The sequence below is a fragment of the Microcaecilia unicolor genome, chromosome 10, assembly GCF_901765095.1.
Source record: "Microcaecilia unicolor chromosome 10, aMicUni1.1, whole genome shotgun sequence".
NCBI classification, from domain to species: Eukaryota; Metazoa; Chordata; class Amphibia; order Gymnophiona; family Siphonopidae; genus Microcaecilia; species Microcaecilia unicolor.
In genome coordinates, this window is record NC_044040.1 from 172321654 (window position 1) to 172342245 (window position 20592).

At 42.5% G+C, this 20592-nt stretch overlaps 1 protein-coding gene across 2 annotated transcripts in view; it reads left to right on the plus strand.

Moving 5' to 3' along the window:
• ZBTB38 (zinc finger and BTB domain containing 38) overlaps positions 1–20592 on the plus strand; it is an 89879-nt gene that overhangs the window by 34802 nt on the left and 34485 nt on the right. Inside the window, exon 1 of one of the 2 annotated variants that reach the window (XM_030215701.1) lies at positions 320–718. The exons of the other annotated variant lie outside the window; for it this stretch is intronic. Within the exon in view, the coding sequence (XP_030071561.1) occupies positions 713–718 (6 nt within the window). The 5' untranslated portion in view covers positions 320–712. Of the gene's footprint in view, positions 1–319; positions 719–20592 lie in introns of those variants that run through there. 2 annotated transcript variants of the gene reach the window in all.

A 20592-nucleotide genomic window follows, 5' to 3' on the forward strand; every position in this document is an offset into this window, starting at 1 on the left:
CGCCTAGTATTTCAGCTGGGAGCATGTAAATGCCCTGTGTGCTGTGTCATGGAAGTGCTGACGGCTGCTGCATTATGATCTTGGTCATCTTAAATACTGCCTTATAATTTGCTTTCTGTATTATCTGTTTCCTTGCCATCGCTTTCAAAATAGCTATATAAAAAACCCCCCACAAATAACTGAATCGTTTTCTTCAAGTATTGTTTGGTTTCTTCTTGCTGTTTACTATAGCTAAATAATGCAGGCTGTATTGCTAATTAATGTGAATATCAAATTAAAGCACTGGAAAGTTGCATGGTTATTATGCAGATAGGTGGAACAACTATTCTATTTTTACCTCTTACGCAGTGCACATGGTTCAACGGTAGCTTGGCTTATAAGTTCAGCTGTGATATTGAATAAGTTGATTTTCAGCAGACGTGGCAAGTGGCCTTTGCGGTGGTCAGTTTCAATCTCCTGGACCCTCAGAGGATATCTTTGCAAGGAAAGCAACAGAAGAGCTCAGACGAAGAGATATTTTTTTTCACATCCTTCTTTCCCTATTGATAAATTTGATTCTCCTGAATGCAAGCTGTTTGCGAGCAGCTTCACTTCTGATCATGACTGCAGTACCCTGTCACTCCTGTTACCATCCTCCCAAAATTTTATAAGCGAGAAGATGGAGAATAAGGGCTGCGTAGATTTGTCGTGATAACACGATGCTGAGTGATATATGCAGGTAGGTAGAACCTTGCATTCCTTACATATTGCCTGTTTGATGCTGCAAGAGTAGGAGAAGGGTGAGAATGCTGCTGCTTGTCTAAAAACTACTAGAACTATTGGTATTTATTTAAACATATTTTCTAATTTTATTCCTTCTATATGCACTGTTGAAGTAGCTGTTTTAAGGAGTCCTCTGAGACTGTATATGAGAGCAGTTGGCTAAGTTAACCCTATGTAGGAAAGGCGTGGCAACTTCTGCGCTGAAGTTGTGTTATTTTTTTATTTTTTAAATTTTCACCAATCCCAGGATTTTTATAGTCTTAGCTGGGCAGTTATAGAAAATGAAAACAACATTTGTTAAATTATGGGCAAGAAATAATAGAGCGAGCTTTAGATCATTCCAGGAAGTAACCTTGTATCACCTTTTCCTTATGCTTTTGTAGGCAAAAAGACAAGTCCACAGCTTCTGTACTGTGCTTAGAAATAAATGTCACAACAAATCTTTTTTTTTTTTCTTCATAAAGGTAAAGATGTAAGCGACATTTTTAACATAATAACCCAGCACTGAGTTACATTATGGCAGTCAGTCAGCTGTGCCAGTGCCCGAGAATAAAACAAGCAACTATAAAAGCTTAAACGCTTTTTTTTTTAACGTCTGATCAGATATTGAATTCTTGTTAGAGCAGTGGCTCAGATATAGCCTAGCTTCCAACTAATACCAGGCCATAACCTGTTTCCATAGCAACTAGATCTTGCTGAAAGGTGCAGTAACATTTTTGTACAGCAATGTTCATTTTAGCTGAAGGCCGCGGTTCCAGACATTCCGTAACAAATGATTTTTCTGCTCTCATTTTGTGGGGTGTTTTTGTAGCCTTCCATTGTTTGAAAGAAGTGATGCCCAGTTCATGAAGCGGTGCATTGATATTTTTATTTTCTCACTTATGACATATCTGTTGCGAACAAAATGTAGCCTGCTCACCATGCTGGGTTTTTCTTTTTGATATGCAGTTCAGGGAACTGTATCTTTGACTTCGCCTTGTGGAAGTAAAGTTTCATTATCAGTCAAGCAGTGTACCAGCAGCCTGAGACATGGTTGAGAAATACTTGGTCAGAAAGATAAGTGTGTCCACCACCTTAGGCAGTACAGTCATGAGTGTTATTTAGCAGCAAAAGGGCTGCACAGTTTTTCTCAGATAGGTTGTTCTGCAGATGGATGTCGCTAGAACCATTTCACCATCCCTGAAATTTTGCATTTGCATTATTAGTAAGAGGTAACCAGCCCTTCTGTATTTTTATGTAGTAATCAGATCGCTGACACTTTGTCCTACTTAAGTTATTCCCGAATGCTCTGTACTTATCTGTGTTAGTCTGTGATGTCAGAGGCTGTCTTATTTGTGCATCACAGAATTTCTCTGTAAGATGTAAGCACAAGCTGTTATATACAGTTATAAACATTCCAGTGCCAGATATTCTCCACCTCGGTGTGTCCTAATGACAGGCAATTGGATTTTTTTTTATAGTGGCAGCCATTTTCTTTCTGTATCATTGATTTCAAAATGGCCGCAGGACATTGTGCAAGTTTTTCAAGCATGCAGTCATGAGCACAAATAAAGTATTAGCCGTATGCTGCTGTCGGCCATTTTGTTGTAGGCAGCATTGATGTTCTGTGACATTAACCCTATTTTAAGTTATATCTGGAGAGGATCAGTTCCATCTCTTGAAAAATATTCGGTCATGCAAATCAGTACTTTGTGATTCAGAGACAGAATTAATCAGTTAAAAATTCTGCTACCTCTAGGTAGGAGGAGTTGCTGCAAAATTGTTTAGCTGTATCCATTTTTAAATCTTAATTTCAAGGGTTAGAATAGTGCAATCAAAACAAGTTCACTTCTTAAACTCAGCATTTTTATTTCTAGTAGATCTTACCATTGATCTTGATTCACTTTTACAAATATTCCTATATGGAGATTTTACTGCAATTTTACCGTTCATCTGCTTTAACCTTTCACATGGTGGTGTCTCTATTGTATTCACATATTCCCTGATTGTTGCACAGGTTTTTTTTTTTCTCTAAGGGAGTGAGCTTGATTGAATAAGATCCACGAGTGAAACGCATTTTACCACTAGGTGTTAGAGGGAATACATTTTGTCTATTGGTTCATAACCCAGAATATTTTACTGTGTAAGTGCTTAAGGAAAACACGTAGGATGAAGCATGGGAGGTGTAAGAAAAAAAAAAATGTTAGTAGCATTATGATGCTACAAAATAGAAGGATGAACTAGGGTGTGACAGAGTAGAGTGACTCACTTAACATCAAATAGAAAGTGACAGAACCCGGACTGCAAACTGTTTTAGCATTATATTAGTCATTTTATTACATGATATATAAATCATCATAGCATACATTCACAGTGCAATAAATATTATTTTAGCCAGCACCGTCAACTCTTTAGTCTCTTAATCTTCATCAGATCATTGGGCACAAAGTCTTTAATGTCTTTCATCTGTACACTGCTTATCACCACCATCATTATGTCTGCTGCAGGATGACGGCATTTCTTTGGTATAGCAAGACATCAGCAGTATATCATGGGAGGATAACACAAGTACTCAAGGGCTTCTAGGACTTACTAGTTTTTCCTAAATTGCCAGTGGCTTTTTCTGTGCTGGATATCTCTTGGTATGCTTTTTATGGTGAGTGCCACCCATTTGTTTCTATTTCTCGTGCAGTATTTTCTCCATAAAAGGGCTTCATTGTTATGCAAAGATGCAGTTAGAGTTGACACAGCAGAAGCAGTGCTGCTGTTTTAAGGTTTTCCAGATAGTATTGTGAGATATTATACTATGTATAAATTTACTTGCAAGGGCCTTTTCCTTTCTACGATGTCTATATTGGAGCATAATAAATTCTGATCCAATGTACTCATAGCAGCAGGCTGCTACCTGTCCTTGCATATCAAATTGCTATTTAAAAAAAGTCTCAACAGATTCATATGGATACAAGCAGCATTATGATTCTGAGCTTGTATTTCTTAAATTCAAATCTGTTTATTTTGACAGAAACAGGGAACAGCTACAGCGGTCCACATGTGTCACTTAAGTGATTCCCTGATTAAGCAAAAGGAAAATATTAGTGCAGTGAGTTTCTAAACTGCAAAAAATAAAAATATTTTTAAAGGTAGAAATAGAACTAAGCGTGCAAGCCTTTCGCTTTTGAGGAATGTGCAATTCTACTTTGATCCCTTACACCTGTTCCGTGGTCCTATCAATGTTTGAGGATCTTAGATGAAACATTTTAAATCATTATTTTGTCTCTAGTGAAATGATGCAGAGTGATTTTAAGTTTTTTTGTCTACCTGGCATTAGTTCCGAAGGCCATTTGTACTTCATACTACAAATGGCCCTCCTTGGATACTGGCACTATTTTTAAATAAAATTGGCTTGGAGATGCAGCAGATAAGCAGAGCAGTTTAGCTTATAAATAGACTGCATCCAGTGAGAAATGAAAGGCCTTGAGCATTGTCGCATACCTGTGTGGAATCTTGTTATTGAATCGGCACAGAGAGGGAGAAGCTAACAGGTAAACCAAGCGTCCTGAATGCGACAGCTTAAGTCAAAAATGCAATCAGTTTTGTGGAGACTTCACGGGTAATTAATATTACTTTTTCTGTACCTTTGCTTTACTATTACCTCATCTAATGAAGGCAGCAATTTCCATGTACCAAATGCAGCAATGAAAAGAAATGTTCTTTTTTTCTAGGCTACTTTATTTTACCCTTCCTTGTTTTTGTTTGTCATGTTCTTTGGTTTCTCTAATGCCTTTCTACCAAGGTGCCCAAGGCATTGTACAATAAAATTATTTTGATTCTATTTATTTTTGTTGCCTCTCATGACTTGTTGTTCTAATTCCAAGGGACAAATTGTTTCTCATGGCAGTGGCAGAATGAATTTCTCATAGAACAGCAGACTCCGGAGACAGCATTGTGCTAATGATTCGTGTTGTTGACCTCATGGTGAGACATGAGAATTTTTTTTCTGTGTTTGGCATAAACATGTTGACTGACCTTTTGCTGTTCTTAAGGGGGCCTCTATACACATCAAAAACATGTGCCAGTGCAGGCCCCCTTTTGCCACATTTGGTAAAAGGGGTCCACAATGTGCAAGTTTCATGTTTCCCATATTGTACTTTTATTGTTGTTCCTGCTGCTAGTGAGCTCACCATGATAAACTATGGTTGTTGTGTTCTAATATTATAAGTCATTTTGTATAAATCAACCAAGAACATAATCGATCAGAAGGAAACTTGAGAAAAACATCTCATTCCATGCAGTCAATTTTAGTGGCCTAGTGGTTAGAGCACCGGTCTTGCAATCCAGAGGTGGCCAGTTCAAATCCCCCTGCTGCTCCTTGTGATCTTGGGCAAGTCACTTAACCTTCCATTGCCTCAGGTACAAACTTAGATTGTGAGCCCTCCTGGGACAGAGAAATATCCAGTGTACCTGAATGGTTTCTGTTTTAATAAAGACATTTTTTACATGCCAATAATGTATGTGCACAGACAGATAAGTCCCCTGTCTTTGACTCTATTTACCTTTCTCTTATTCTGTTTAGCACTGATTTGCTTTTTCAAATCATTTTTGGTCTAAAATTACTGTTTAAAAAAATAATTCAGTCTTTCTATTTTAACCTACGTGGGTTATAAGCAAGAGAATTCTTAGTTGTGATAAAGGGAGCAGACCGTAGATCAAATAAGACTAAGACATGATTTTAGATAGGTACTAGAGAATGGGACAAAGTTTGTCCCCATCCCCACCCTTCCTTGCAAACTCAAACTCCACTGCACTAGTTCCATCATTTTCGATTTTTGATAAGACAATTGCTCATGTTTCGTACAAATGAAAATTTTGTGCATAAGAATAGCCATACTGGGTCAGATCAATAGTTCATCTAGCCCGGTATCCTGCTTATAGCAGTGGCCAATCCAGGTCACAGGTACCTGGCAGAAACCCAATTAGTAGCACTATTCCATGCTACCAATCCCAGGGCAAGCAGTGGCTTCCTCATGTCTGTCTCAATAGCAGACTGTGGACTTTTCTTCCTGAAACTTGTCCAAACCTTTTTTATAAACCCAGATACACCAACTGCCGTTACCACAAGTCCCAGAGCTTAACTATTCTTTGAGTAAAAATATATTTCCTCCTATTTGTTTTAAAAGTATTTTCATGCAGTTTCATTGAGTGTCCCCTGGTCTTTGTACTTTTTGAATAAGTGAAAATCAATTCACCTCCACCCGCTCCACACTCGTACTGTTGCAGGGATGAGGACAAAGGTTGTCCTCGTGTCATTCTCTGGTACGTACAAATGAGCCTACTCCATGTCCTTTTTTGCCAACATTTTCTGTTGGTAGGCTCAAGATAATGAACAAAAAATAAAGAACATAAATCCCCTGCAATATAAAAACAGCCATGGAATTCCATGCTGTATCATTCTGTAGTCTGACATCTTTACAAGATACGGGGTAATTTTATAAAATGTTTTTCTGCATGTAAAATATGTTTTACCCATAGATAATGACTGTTATAAAATTGTGGGATGAATATGCATATACAAGTAGGTGTGGTGACAGGATTGTATGTACCTAAGTATATCGCACAATGAGCAGTTGAAACCCTCTGCTCATTGTGTGGTGGCGGCTAAGGAAGCAAATAGAATGTTAGGTATTATTTGGAAAGGAACGGAAAATAAAAATGAGGACATTATAATGCCTTTGTATTGCTTTATGGTGTGACCACACCTTGAATATTGTGTGCAATTCTAGTCACCGCATCTCAAAAAAGATATAGTGGAATTAGAAAAGATACAGAAAAGAGCAATGAAAATGATAAAGGGGATGGGACGACTTCCCTATGAGGAAAGGCTAAAGCGGCTAGGGCTCTTCAGCTTGGAGAAAAGACGGCTGTGGAGAGATATGATAGAGGTCTATAAAATAATGAGTGGAGTGGAACAGGTAGAGGTGAATCACTTGTTTACTCTTTCCAAAAATACTAGGACTAGGGGCACGCAATGAAGCTGCAGTGTAGTAAATTTAAAACGAATCAGAGAAAATATTTCTTCACCCAATGTGTAATTTAACTCTGGAATTTGTTGCCAGAGAATGCAGTTAGCTTAGCGGGGTTTAAAAAAGGTTTGGATAGCTTCCTAAAAGAAAAGTCCATAAGCCATTATTAAGATGAACTTGGGGGGAAAATCCACTGCTTATTTCTAGGATACTGTCAAAAATTGATGGGCACTTCTCTACTGAAAAATACACTCAAAACTAATAAAAATAGTAGAGGATACACAAAAAATGCAATATGTTATAATCTTGTACGTGGGTAAGTCTCATATATGCTTGACGGCTGATATCACTTCACTCCTCGGTGAACCTATTGCCGTACAATATTATAATCATAGACTCTTACCCTCTGACCTACCAACGCCTAAACACTTTACTATTCATTTTTTATTCTTAACATTATATGTAAAGGTTAGGCAATATGTTACTTATCTGAGCTTGTTTCTAACGAGTGTGCTCACAAACCCCGACAGGTAGCCTGTTTCGCAATTCTTGCTTTGTCAAGGGGGAGCGCTTAACCTCATGTTCGCTCGTAACAACTCTGGTTTCTTCAAGAACCAGAGTTGTTACGAGCGAACATGAGGTTAAGCGCTCCCCCTTGACAAAGCAAGAATTGCGAAACAGGCTACCTGTCGGGGTTTGTGAGCACACTCGTTAGAAACAAGCTCAGATAAGTAACATATTGCCTAACCTTTACATATAATGTTAAGAATAAAAAATGAATAGTAAAGTGTTTAGGCGTTGGTAGGTCGGAGGGTAAGAGTCTATGATTATAATATTGTACGGCAATAGGTTCACCGAGGAGTGAAGTGACATCAGCCGTCAAGCATATATGAGACTTACCCACGTACAAGATTATAACATATTGCATTTTTTGTGTATCCTCTACTATTTTTATTAGTTTTGAGAGTATTTCTAGGATAAGCAGCATAAAATGTATTGTACTGTTTTGGGATCTTGCCAGGTACTTGTAACTTGGATTGGCCACTGTTGGAAACAGGATGCTGGGCTTCATGGACCTTCAGTATTTTCCAGTATGGCAATACTTATGTACTTAGTGGGCTTCAAAATTGGGTGTTCCCAGAGGCAGAGTTTGGGCAGAGCTGCGGCAGAGTTGTGATGTACATGTGTACTTTATCAAATACCTGTGTATACTCATAAGGGTACACCTTCTGAACAGGTATAAATGTGTGCAAGATAATTGTGCACTTCCCCTAATTCTATAAATGTAATTGCACAGTTTACCACTTAGCATGCAAAGTTGCATGTAGAAGTTATAAAATAGTGCTAGTTATACACATAACTTAATTATTAAATTAGCTGCTAATTGGCATTAACAACCAATAATTGGCTATAACTGGCGCCAGGGGCGGACTGAGAATGATCTGGGCTCCCAGGCAGTGAGAGTGTTCTGCCCCCCCCCCCCCGCTGCACTGCCACCTCCCTACTGCTGCAGCTGCCGGCCCCCTTCCACACACCACATTCCCCAGAGCCTCAGTGGGCCCTTCCCAGTCCTAGCTTGAAGGGCCCCGGTGGTCTAGTGGCTTCAAAATGGTGGCTGAAACTTCCCGTGGTAGTCTTATGAGTCTCGACAGTCTCGGGAGCAATTTTTAAAACATGGGCAGAATAGTAGTAGCAGGCAGGAAAGAGTGTTGTTCTTTCCTGCCTCCCCCACGCAGAGGCCACTGGACCACCAGGGCCCTTCAAGGTAGGACATGGGGGTTATAGTGTGCGGTGGGCAATCGGTCAGAGCCTCTGGGTCCTGGGCACTGCCTGGTTGCGCAGAAAGTCAATCTGCCCCTGACTGGCGCTAATTGGCACTAATTTGCAGTTATGCATGTAACTGTCCATAGTCGAGTTTCTACAGATTAAGGGCTCAAATTCATAGTGAGCAACTGCAAGGGAACTGTGGACTTGGGAAGGCATGGAGAGGTCAGTGGAGTGCTTATCACTTATGAGTGCAGGGTATAGATTATTTGTGATCATTTACATAAGCCATTGGGCTAGTGTAAGTGCTCGCACCTAAAGTTAGGTGTGTAACTGCGGACTTATGCTAGCATTCTATAAAGGCAATTATACGATATTTGCTGATATAGAATTTGCACTTCATCACAAATCATCCTGGTGCCTAAGCTTTGGTGACCTGTAGAAAATTACCCCCTTTCAGGATAGTTCTGAGAGTCTGTTTTATTAAGGTACATAGGCACCTATGGTGCCTCTATAAAATGTTATATTTATTTATATTGTTTTTCCATCTACTATTTTCTATATTCACCCTGGGCAATTACAATCTATAAAAATATCACATTATGATAACTGACATCATCAAAAAAACTCTAAAATGCTCACAAAAAGGCCATTCTTCTACCATTTCTTGTTAGTATAGATAATTTTACTCCATTTTCATTGGCCATAGTAATGCAGTTCAAGTTTCCTAGTATTATTTCAGATAAAGGAGAAACGTTAAAAATCAGGCACTGATCTGAATGCCTGGAACATAACATTTAATTATTGGCATCAAATACAGTGGTTAACCCAAATATAAACACTCCCACCCCCCCCACCCCCGATATTTAAAACCATTTAACCGACCAGTTGTGTTTTGAAGTTATTTTGGGATTCCTGAAGTTCTAACATGAGTAAAGCATGGAATATGTTGCGCCATTGGCAAGATGAAGGAGCCTCTAGTTGAGTCCAATTTGCTAGGATACATTTCTTTCCAATAAGAAATGCCTTATGAATCATGACATTCTGGTAGACAGTCCCGACCCCCAAGGGAGCCACATAGCCCAGTAGGACACTCTCTGGCAGCATCTGTACCTTCTGGTTCATTATTCCTTCTAAGGACCGAGTCACTGTAATCCAAAAAGCTTTGGCAGCAGGGCATGTCCAAATGGCATGATAGTAAGTCTTTTGGGAGCCATTACATCTTTCGCAATGAGGGGATTCCACTACACCCATTTTACACAACCTCGACTTAGATTTGTAAGCCCTATAAATCACTCTAGCCTGACATTCTCTCAGTTCCACACCTCGTGCCCATCGCGGAGTTCAACTCAGACCTCTCAGCAAATCTTGAGTAGTGACCACCTTTTGCAGGTACGCTGACCACTTGCAGGCAGTTAGGCCGAGATCATTCTGGGGACAAGACTGCAACAATCTTTTATGGAGCAGAGAAATGGATATAGGCTCACCCGATGCCATTTCAAAGAGTTCACCAAACTTAGTGGTGAAATCAACACCAAGAGAAGCCCTAGGTAATGCTGCTATATAATGTGTAATCTGTTTATATGCAAAGCTATCAACCCAGTCTAAGGTACCCAACTGTAATGATTCTAGGGCCTTGATAGTAGCGCCTGGCTCCAAGAAATTTTGTATAGATTTAAGTCCTCTTTCCACCCAGGACACCAAACGCGGGTTCTCTGTTCACGGAGGCAATTCTCCATTCCCAAGTATGGGCAGCAACCAACTACAACGAGGGTCAAAAGACCAAAGTTTTGCCAAGTCATTCCATAGTGCCACCAAGGGGCACACCAATACACTTGAACGGAGATATTCTGGTAAGTCCTTTTGTGCTGCTTGCAAAACATAATGTAAATGCAGCGGATGACACAGGTCCACTTCCACTTGTATCGGAGTGTAATACTCCGTTTTAGAGAGCCAATCCTCCAGATGATGCAGCAAACACGCCATGTTGTAAAGTTTAATGTCCAGGACTCCTAAACCACCTGTACTCCAATTCCCCATCAAGTTAGAGAAGCGAATCTGCGGCCTTTTTTTCGCCCAGAAAAATCATGATAGCATACTCGTTAAAGCTCTAATATCCCTTTTACCAAGATACAAAGGTAAGGTCTTGTGATGGAAAATATTCAGGATTGCTTTTCAGTCTTGCTTTAATCGATAATACATTTTAAAAATCTTCTGTCTTTGATCAAAAGTGACTCTCCTGGTATATCTCAAAGAACAGGCTGGAATGTAAGGCACATCTTAAGAACAATGTATGAGATAAGGCACATCTTAAGAACAGGTTGGAATGCCTCTGAAGCCAGCTTGTGCAGGAGGGAGGCGGGGTATGTTTGAGGTTCAGTAGATAAGCCACCTGGCCAGTGGTTTGTTTACCTGAACTGAGAGCATATGACTGAATCCTCACGTACCTGGATAAGTTTTAATAAAAAGGGGGCTTTTTGCAGCAGAGCCTTGGGGCTCATTCTGTGGATGGACGCATCGTGCAGAAAAGACTTGTTCCTGGTCTGGAGACTTTGGGCTTTTCGCTGCAACGGACCCCCCAGCTGATGAGATAAGGGCCTGAATGATGTAATCCCTGACCAGTGATGATGTATGTATGTATATATTGTAACGCTCCCGGCCGCTGGGTGATGCAGAAATGCAGCCCTCTGCTGGCCGGGGTCTCGCTTACTAGTCTCTTCGGAGTTCCCTTGTCCCCCAAGCCAAGCTATGTATTGCAATTGGCCAGGCAAACTGCTCAGCCACCGACTTCCAATCAAAGCAGTTCACTTGGTGGTAAATCCCTAGTAACTCCAGCAAAAACAGCACAGAAGCAAACAGTTCAAACCAGGGGGTTTCCTTTATCTTCCCCCTCCCTTCAGAATAAGTCCAGCAAGCACAGCACCGAAACAAACAGTTCAAAACACCAGGGGTTCCTTTATCTTCCCCACCGCAGCATATTCCACCGCAGCATATTCTTCAACTAAGCTCTCTGCAGGCTCCCTGGTACTTGGCTTCAGGGCAATCTGTAAAGCCATTTGCCCTTCCTGCTCTCTACCCAGCCTCATTGGCCCGGGGCTCCTGAGCAGGACTTTGGCTGGTCTGCTCCTAGTCACTTGCAAGCACCCACCTCTATATCTGGGGCTTCTGCCTTAGTCAGGGTGACTGCTCAGGCATGTCTTCCTTCGGCTGGGAATCCTCCCCTGTCCCGTTCAGTGTGCCCCGGTCACCCCTCTGATTCACGGGCTGTGACCCCTCGCACTCTCCTGGAACTGCAACTAGGATTCTCCAGCCTTCACATACATGCAAATGAGATAGTCATCAAAATGCAACTTCAATTTATTGAACTACACGGCAGTCTTGTGGAACTCACTTCTTTCCAGCCGTTAGTCATCTTAGTACAAATTCTCTCACTGAGCCCATCTACTGTGGGAGACCTGGGTCTCAGTGTAAAACAGCCACCACCCCTGGATAGGACTTTCTTCACTCACATTGACTGTACAGTCCTATCCTCCACCCCACGGCTGTTTGTTCTCTTAAACACTTCAGTAGCAATCACAATATTTTGGGGACTTCTAACCCCAGGCTTCTGCAGCCTGCTTTACCTTGCCCGTACTAGGGACACACAGTCCCTTGAACACACAGTTCATCTTCTCTGCACCGGGATCATACAGTCCAGGCTTCTGGCCTCCAGGCTCCCATCTTCTCTCCCTTGGGCAAAACTTCTCTCTTTCGGGCAAAATTCTCCCCTCTACTGAGAGGAAGCTATTTATGAGGTGTCCAACAAACCTCCCCACCTCTTGAAACCTCGCCCCTCTGGTTCCAGAAAGATCTGGCCTAGAAGCCTCTTCTCACTCCCCACAGCTATCTCTCTGGAGCTCCCTCTACTGGCCCATACATGCCCATACTCAGCTCGATCCCTGGAGCTCCCTCTAGTGGCCAGAATGGGCATTTTCCCAATTTCAGTGGGCGAGCGCCCTCTGGCGGCCTCCTCCTGTAAGGGCAGACACTGTGTTTATCACAATATATATATATATACTCTAGTAAAAAAGGCCCGTTTCCGAAACCAATGAAACGGGCGCTAGCATGTGGCTTTTTTTGTGTGTGTGTGTATGTGTCACAAAGTTATTTTGTGTGTGTGTGAATGTGTGAGGGTGCGGTGTGTGTGCAGATTGTTGATGTGTGTCTTTTTTTGTTTTGTTTTGTTTTTTTTGCTTGGGGGTTGGGGGATGTGCTGTGCTATCCTTGGTCGCTGTTTGCTGCTGGCTGGGTCGCGGGTAATCCTTCCAGCTGGGCCGCAGCTTGTCCTGTTCGCCAACGTCCCAGATGGTGACGGGCACGTTAGTTTTCCGGCTCCTCTGACTCCATGTCAAGCGATCCCAAATTTAGTCTGTGCTATAGGCCCTCTGGCACTCTTCAGTACTGGCATTAGGCATTTAAAAATTTCTTCCCCCCCCCCCCCCCCCCTGGTCTATTTTTGCACATACCCACAGCAGGAATATTCTTCTCTCGTTCCAGCGGTGGTTCTGTGCTCTCCGTGCTGCACAGATAATGAGCCATTATGCTGGGGAATGCTCCTCCCTTATTGTCACGTACTTTCCTCTGATTGGTCCGTCTTACGTTGCCTAGTGTTGCCTGGGAACGGTGTTGTGATGGTCCTTTGTGTTTCAGAATGTTGAGGGTGTTTTTTCTGATTGGTCCGTCATGCGAGGGCGGGGCAGAGAGACATGGTCAGTGTTGTGGCTTCACCACCATGAATCCATGAACCCTTCAGTGAGTGACTGAGTGACTTCAGAACGTTGTCATCAGAACGTTGAGGGTGAGTTTTATTATAGTAGATCTTCTTTTACTTTTCTATAGCCTTGCTTTAGTAATGTACTCAATTAGTGTGTGTATTTCTTAATCATTGTGATGCAGTAACAATAATGACTTATACACTCTCCAATTAAAGTGCAAATAAAATGTTTCATGTACCCAATATGAATCTAAAAGAATCTGTAGTATTTTAGTCTTTGAGTAGGCTGTAGTGATCAAGTGAGCAAGCTGCAATACCGAAGCAATACAGGTTTGTAGGAAATATAGCCATTTAGGGAATATAATCATATTGAACAATGATATACGTCCCATCAACAATACCGGGAGACCTTCCCATCTCCCAAGAAGCTCCCTAGTAGCTGAAAACAATTTGGCAATATTTGCTTCATATAGTTGCCTAGGATTCCCTGTAAGTTGAATCCCTAGATAGGTGAAAGATGTTCCCGCTCTCTTAAATGGGCAATTTAATTGTTCCCATTGCCCCTCCTGCAAATGAATAGTAAGGACCTCAGATTTGTCTAAATTAAGACGAAACCCTGAAAAGTCTCCAAACTCAGCAAAAATTTCCAATAGCGCTGGCAAAGATGATTGAGGCTCACGCAAAAGCACCAAGGGGTCATCCGCAAAAGCAGATATCTTGAACTATTCAATGCCTGTCCTGACTCCTTTCATGTCCTCCACCCCCAAAATGTCCCGAATCAAGGGGTCTAGAACCAACACAAAAAGGAGCGGGGAGAGGAGGCATCCCTGTCTGATGCCTCATGCAATCCCAAATGTTTCGGATGACATCCCATTTACCCACACCTCTGCAACTGGACCCTGATAGAGAGCACTTATCGCCTTCTTAAAAAACCCAACAATACCATATGCCTTTAAAGTCGCAAACATAAAATCCCAGTGCACTCGATCAAATGCCTTTTCTTCATCAAAGCTGATTAGTAACAAGGGTGTTGAATGACGAGCAATCTCTCCAATGAAGCCAAAATCTTTCTCATATTTCGTGCCACTGAACGCTCCCTAACAAACCCCACCTGAGGGGCAGCTACTAAATCTGGCAATACCCGAACTAGTCCGTTAGCCATAATTTTGGCAAATAATTTTGTTTCAAAGGGAAGCAGAGAAATAGGCTGGTATGATCCTGCCTTAAGGGGATCCCTTCCCTGCTTTAAACAACACCACAATCGGAGCTTTCCGCAAAGTCTCCGGTAGTTCACCCCCCTGCACAAAGTGATTAAACACCACCGACAAACAGGCAGCTATATCCGATACAAGAATTTTATAAAATTCAGAGGTAAGGCTGTCCACTCCCAGAGACTTATGTAATGGGCTATCAGGGATACACCATCTCACTTCTTCAGAGATATCTGCATTAAGGCACTCCTGTTGGGCTCTTGTAATCCTAGGAAGACTTTGTCCCGAATGGTACATTTCCGCATCCAAACCCAGATCTTCTGGAGGAGAGTATAAATGCATATAAAATTGTATGGTTTGCTTCCTTAATGAACATATATAAGTGATTGTACGGAAGTATTTTACTGGAGATACAGGCAGTTAACACTTTTGTGCAGCAGCTGTCCTCCCAGAAGCAATTACACATTGTATTTGTACTCGAAGAATAATAAAGAGAACTTTGATTGCTTCTACTCATAAGACGCAGCCTAGGAGTCTTTTGTCCCTCCAGATTGTGGTTGGCTGGTACATAATAATTTGGGGAGGGAGCAGAAGACCCTAAAAATAACAACTCCCGCCATTGAGATTGTATATAAGAGGAGAACCCTGGCGTCATAATACAGCTCCCTAGGAAATCTCCACCAAGCCCAATCTTTCCGACCCGTACCCCAGGAAATGGAAACCCAGATCAAAGCATGATCAGACACCTGAGTAGGCCCTATCGCCGCTTGAAGTATGGATGGAGCACAACTCGTCGATACTAAGAAATAATCTATACGCGATTGTGTGTCGTGTGCTCTAGAAAGATGCGTGTAGTCTCTTTCGCCTGGATGAAACAAATGCCAAGAATCCAGCAAATCCAACAAGGAACACAACCATGACACCCCCTTTGCATAATTCACAGTCCTCACTCTAGAGGGTCCCGTACTGTCCACTCTAGGGTCAAACACTGAGTTAAAGTCTCCCCCCATAATAATTGGGATCTGATCAAAGGAATGTATATGTTTCAATATCGTTTGGAAGAAGCCCCTGTCAGTGGTTAGGCGCATAGACATTGACTAATAATAGAGGTTTATGACTCAAATGAATCTTTAAGATTATATAGCGACCTAAAGGATCCACAGTCATATGCTTCTTTTCAATGTGGAGCCCCTTACGAAACAAGATGATAACTCCAGCTTTCCTATTTTGCACAGGGCTCTCCACATAGTCTCCAACTCACTATCAACATAATTTTTTATGTTCCATAGCATTCAGATGAGTCTCCTGAAGCATTGCTATGTGGGCTTTTGTCTGTTCAATGTCTGTAAATTCTTACTGCGTTTGACTGGGGAGGGAATGCCCCCTACATTCCATGACACCAATTTAACCATAAGGCCCCATGGGACCATCCCCTGTCTGTGAAAACATAATCAGTTTTACACATTTTTTACCAAGGGAGGAGCGCCCCAGCCTACCCCCTCCCTCCACTCACACAGCCGATTATTGCCCCCCACCCTCTTCTCCACATCACATCGCAAAGCCCCCTGGAGCAGACCCTCTCCCCCTTTGAAAACCCCACCCACGTCCCAGCCCAACACTAATATTAATCCCCTCACAAACCCCAAATACCCTCTAACCCCCATCCTACGAGTTCCGGCAGAGAACTCAGCACGCATAGGGGAGAGGAAAGTGAAGCCAATCTGCCAGGAACCCACTAGCCTTTTAATTACACCAACCCATATGTCACGTCTGTGGCCGTGACCACCTTCAGACTTACCTTGTTCCTGGGGGTCAGCTTCCTTGCTGGCTCCTGTTTCTTCTGTCTGTCCTTTCTGAGCTAGCTCTGGCTCTCTGTGCTGGCTGCATCCAGCAGCATGACACTATTTGCCTCACTATACTGCACCTGTGGGTGGGAAGCCTCTCTGTGTTTCACTGTGCTTTCTGCCTGCTCTGTGGTTTGTGCCTGAACAGCCTCTGTAGTTACTTAGAGATTGCTGCAGCTGTGTCTCTGGTGTTGAAGGGCTTTATTAATCACTTAGAGACTGCAGCCTTGGCCTTTGCATCGTATAAGGTCCCTGGTATGCTAGAGTGCTCTGTGCACTGCTACATTGTCCAGTTCTGTGTGATTGCCTAGTGTTTGACTAGTTAGCTTGGGCACAGCCTTGCTTGGTAGCCTGTGTACAGCTTACTAGTTCTTCTGTGTTTACTCTGTGTGAGTTCCTAGTGTTTGCCTAGTTAGCTTGGGCACTGCTCTGCTTGTTAGCTTGTGTACAGCTTCTAGGTCTCCTGGGTTTAGCCTCTTGTTTTCCCCGGTGGGGTTTCCTTGGTTTCTGGAGCTCCAGCCCTAGTCTTGCTATTGGTTCTGACCCTTGCCTGTACCTATCTACTGCTCTGCTAGCCACCTGCCCAGAGACTCCTGCTTTGAACCTGACCACGCCTGTCTCTGCCTATTGCCTATACTCAGTTATTCTCTGCCAGCCACCTGTCTCTGCCTATTGCCTGTACTCAGATCTTCTCTGCCAGCCACCTGTCTCGGACTTTTGCCAGAACCCGGACATTCCCTGCCTGCCTGTCTCACGTTAGCCTAGGTACCTGGGAGCACTGCTGGATCCTGACTACGGTTGTTCCTGTTGCTGGTTCCAGTTCTGGTTTTCCTGCAAGCCCTACCGGCTGCTTGAACCTGAGGGCTCAACCCTCGGGGAAAGGCAGCTAAGCGTAGGTGAAGCCTACTCCAGTGTGTTCCGGTCCGGTGCGTTCCAGTTCCGAGTGTTCCAGTGCAGGACTCCAGTCCGGGGTTCCAGTCCAGCCTTGTCTCTTCTCTGCTCCGGTGATCTTGCCTGCCACTGCCGCTCCTCGGCCGTGGTCCAAGGACTCACGTACCCAGGGTTCCCGAGAACACGACACCATAAGATTACCCTCCTTATCTCAAAAACATTCTGCATTACTCCCATCCCCTCCGCCTCACAGCTCAAAGCCCACTTAAACCCGTTAAGCTCCCAAAGGGAAACATCAATTAACTTTCTTAAAAATTGTAAAGATGGCTTCAAACAGTCCAATATTAACAGTATGTACACTGAGTTTATTTATTTATTTATTTATTTATTGCATTTGTATCCCACATTTTCCCACCTATTTGCGGGCTCAGTGTGGCTTACAATAAGACATGAATAATAGAAATACATTTGATACGACTAAGTTATGGATTACATTGAACAGAGTTGTGCGAGACATTCGAATATCAATGGGAGTATAACAATGGGACATCAACATGGAAACATTAGAAGGAGACAATGGGAAAAAAGGGCATTGTTAGAAACCTAGGTATATAATGTACATGTTCCGTGAGTAAGTGAATGATTGACTGGATAGAGGGATGGGGGATCAGAAGTGATGTGTATTGAGTTGATGAACAGTGAGTGTGGTTTCTAAGTGTTTTGGCTCTTTCCGTAAGTTTGTTCAAACAGGTGAGTCTTCAGTAGTTTACGGAAGGAGGCTTGTTCGCTAATCGTTCTTAGGTTGCGCGGAAGTGTATTCCAGACTTCGTGCTCATGTAGGAAAGGTTGACGCGTGTATCGTCTTGTACTTCAACCTCTTGCAAGTGGGGTAGTGAAGGTTGAGGTGAGTTCGGGATGATCTTTTGGCGTTTCTGGGTGGTAGGTCTATTAATCAGTCATGTACGCTGGGGCTTCACCGTGAATAATCTTATGGACTAACGTGCAAATTTTAAAAGTAACGCGGTCCTTGAGTGGAAGCCAATGTAGTCTCTCACGCAGTGGTTTTGCCCTTTCATATTTAGGTTTTCCGAGGATGAGCCTGGCTGCTGTGTTCTGGGCTGTTTGAAGCTTCTTCAGTATTTGCTCTTTGCAGCCTGCATATAATGAGTTGCAGTAATCCAAGTGGCTGAGGACGAGGGATTGCACTAGGCTGCGGAAGACGAATCTTGGGAAGAATGGTCTTATCCTTTTCAATTTCCACATGCTGAAGAACATCTTCTTGGTTATGTTGTTTGCGTGAGTTTCAAGTGTTAGGTGGCGGTCGATAGTCACACCGAGGATTTTTAGCGTTTCTGAGATTGGAAGTTTTAGGTTTGGTGTGTTTATCACGTTGAATTCGGTTGTGTTGTATTGGGAGGTGAGTATCAGACATTGGGTCTTTTCTGCGTTAGTTTCAGGCGGAATGCATCTGCCCATGTGTTCATGATATGTAGACTTTGATTGATTTCGTTGGAGATTTCTTTGGTGTCTTGTTTGAATGGGATGTATATTGTCACATCGTCGGCGTATATGTATGGGTTTAGGTTTTGTTTTGATAGGAGTTTTGCTAGAGGGATCATCATTAGGTTGAATATGGTTGGCGATAGAGGTGATCCTTGTGGGACTCCACATTCCGGTATCCATGCCTTGGACTTGGTTGAGTTTGATGTGACTTGATACGAGCGCAGGGTTAGGAACCCCTTGAACCAATTCAGGACGTTTCCTCCGATGCCAAAATATTCAAGTATGTGTAGTAGGATTCCATGGTCAACCATGTCGAAGGCGCTTGACATGTCAATTGTAGGAGGAGTATATTGTTGCCAGTTGCAATTATTTGTTTGAATTTAGTCATAAGGGTGACTAATACTGTTTCTGTGCTGTGATTCGAACGGAATCCTGATTGGGCATCATGTAGTATTGAATGTTTGTCTAGGTAGCTTGTGAGTTGTTTAGTTACCACACCTTCGGTTATCTTGGTTATTAGTGGTATGGATGCTATTGGCCTGTAGTTGGTTATTTCGCTCGTGTTTTTCTTTGTGTCTTTAGGAATTGGTTGTGAGTAAGATTTTTCCTTTTTCCTCTGGGAAGAGTCCGTTTTGTAGCATGTAGTTTATGTGGCTAGTTAGGTTTATTATGAATTGTTGAGGAGCAGATTTCATGAGGCTATTTGGACATATGTCTAGTTTGCAGTTGGATTTGGCATATTGTTTGAGAGTTTTGGAGATGAGGTCTTCTGATAATAGTTCAAATTCGGTCCAGGTTCTGTCTGCTGGGTGTGTTCCTTCTTCTGGGTCTAGACAGTCTAGGAGAGTGGTGTATTCTGTAGGGCTGGCGGGTATTTTGTGTCGTAATAGTACAATTTTCTCCTTGAAGTATTTTGCAAGGTTGTCGACACTTGGTATATCTTTGTCATTGGTTGTAACAGGTGTGGTGTCTAACAGTTTGTTCACGAGGTTGAAGAGTTTATGTGTGTCTTGTAGTTTGGTCCTATTAATGTTTTATAATGTAGTATTTTTGTCTGTTTGATAGTGTATTTGTATTTTCTCCGAAGTTGTTTCCAGTCATTTAGTGTTTGTTCGTCTCTCTTTTTATTCCAGGCTCGTTCAAGTCTCCTGACTTGTGATTTCAGTTTTTTTAGTTCTTCGGTGAACCATGGATTTGCATTTTTCCTGTGTGATGTTCTGGTTTGGGCTGGGGCAATTTTGTCTAATGTTGTTGTGCTTATATCGTCCCATTCTTGGAGGAATTGGATGGTGTTAGCGTTTGTAGTCCATTCGCTCTGGTAGATTTGTTGCCAGAATGTTGTGGGGTCTATTTTTCCTCTCGTTGTGTAGGTTGTTCGCTCATGTTTATTGATTGTGTTTAGTTGTGTTTTTCGCCAGTAAAGAGTAACGTTGCTTTGTGGTGGTCTGACCATAGTGTGGGTGTCCATCTTGTATTGGTGAGTGTGATAGTTGAGTCCGGTTCGAGTCTATTTGTTATGATATCTAGTGTGTGTCCTTTTTCGTGGGTTGGTTGTAAGCTGGGTGTTTGCAGATCCCAGAGTTGTAGGAATTCTTTGAATTCTCGTGTGCTTGGTAGGGTGTCATCTTCTAGGTGTAAGTTGATGTCACCTAGTATGAGGATGTTTGAGGCTGATACGCAGGTATTCGAGATGAATCCATGAGTTGTGTTTGGGTGTCTTGCCATTTTCCTGGTGGCCTGTAGAATAGGATTGTGTTGAGGTGTCCTATTAGGCTTGGATGGTTGATTCTTGTCGATGCAATTTCGAGTTGTGGTGAGGTAGATTCACCTGTGATTGTGATGGTGAATTCAGGTTTGTATATTAT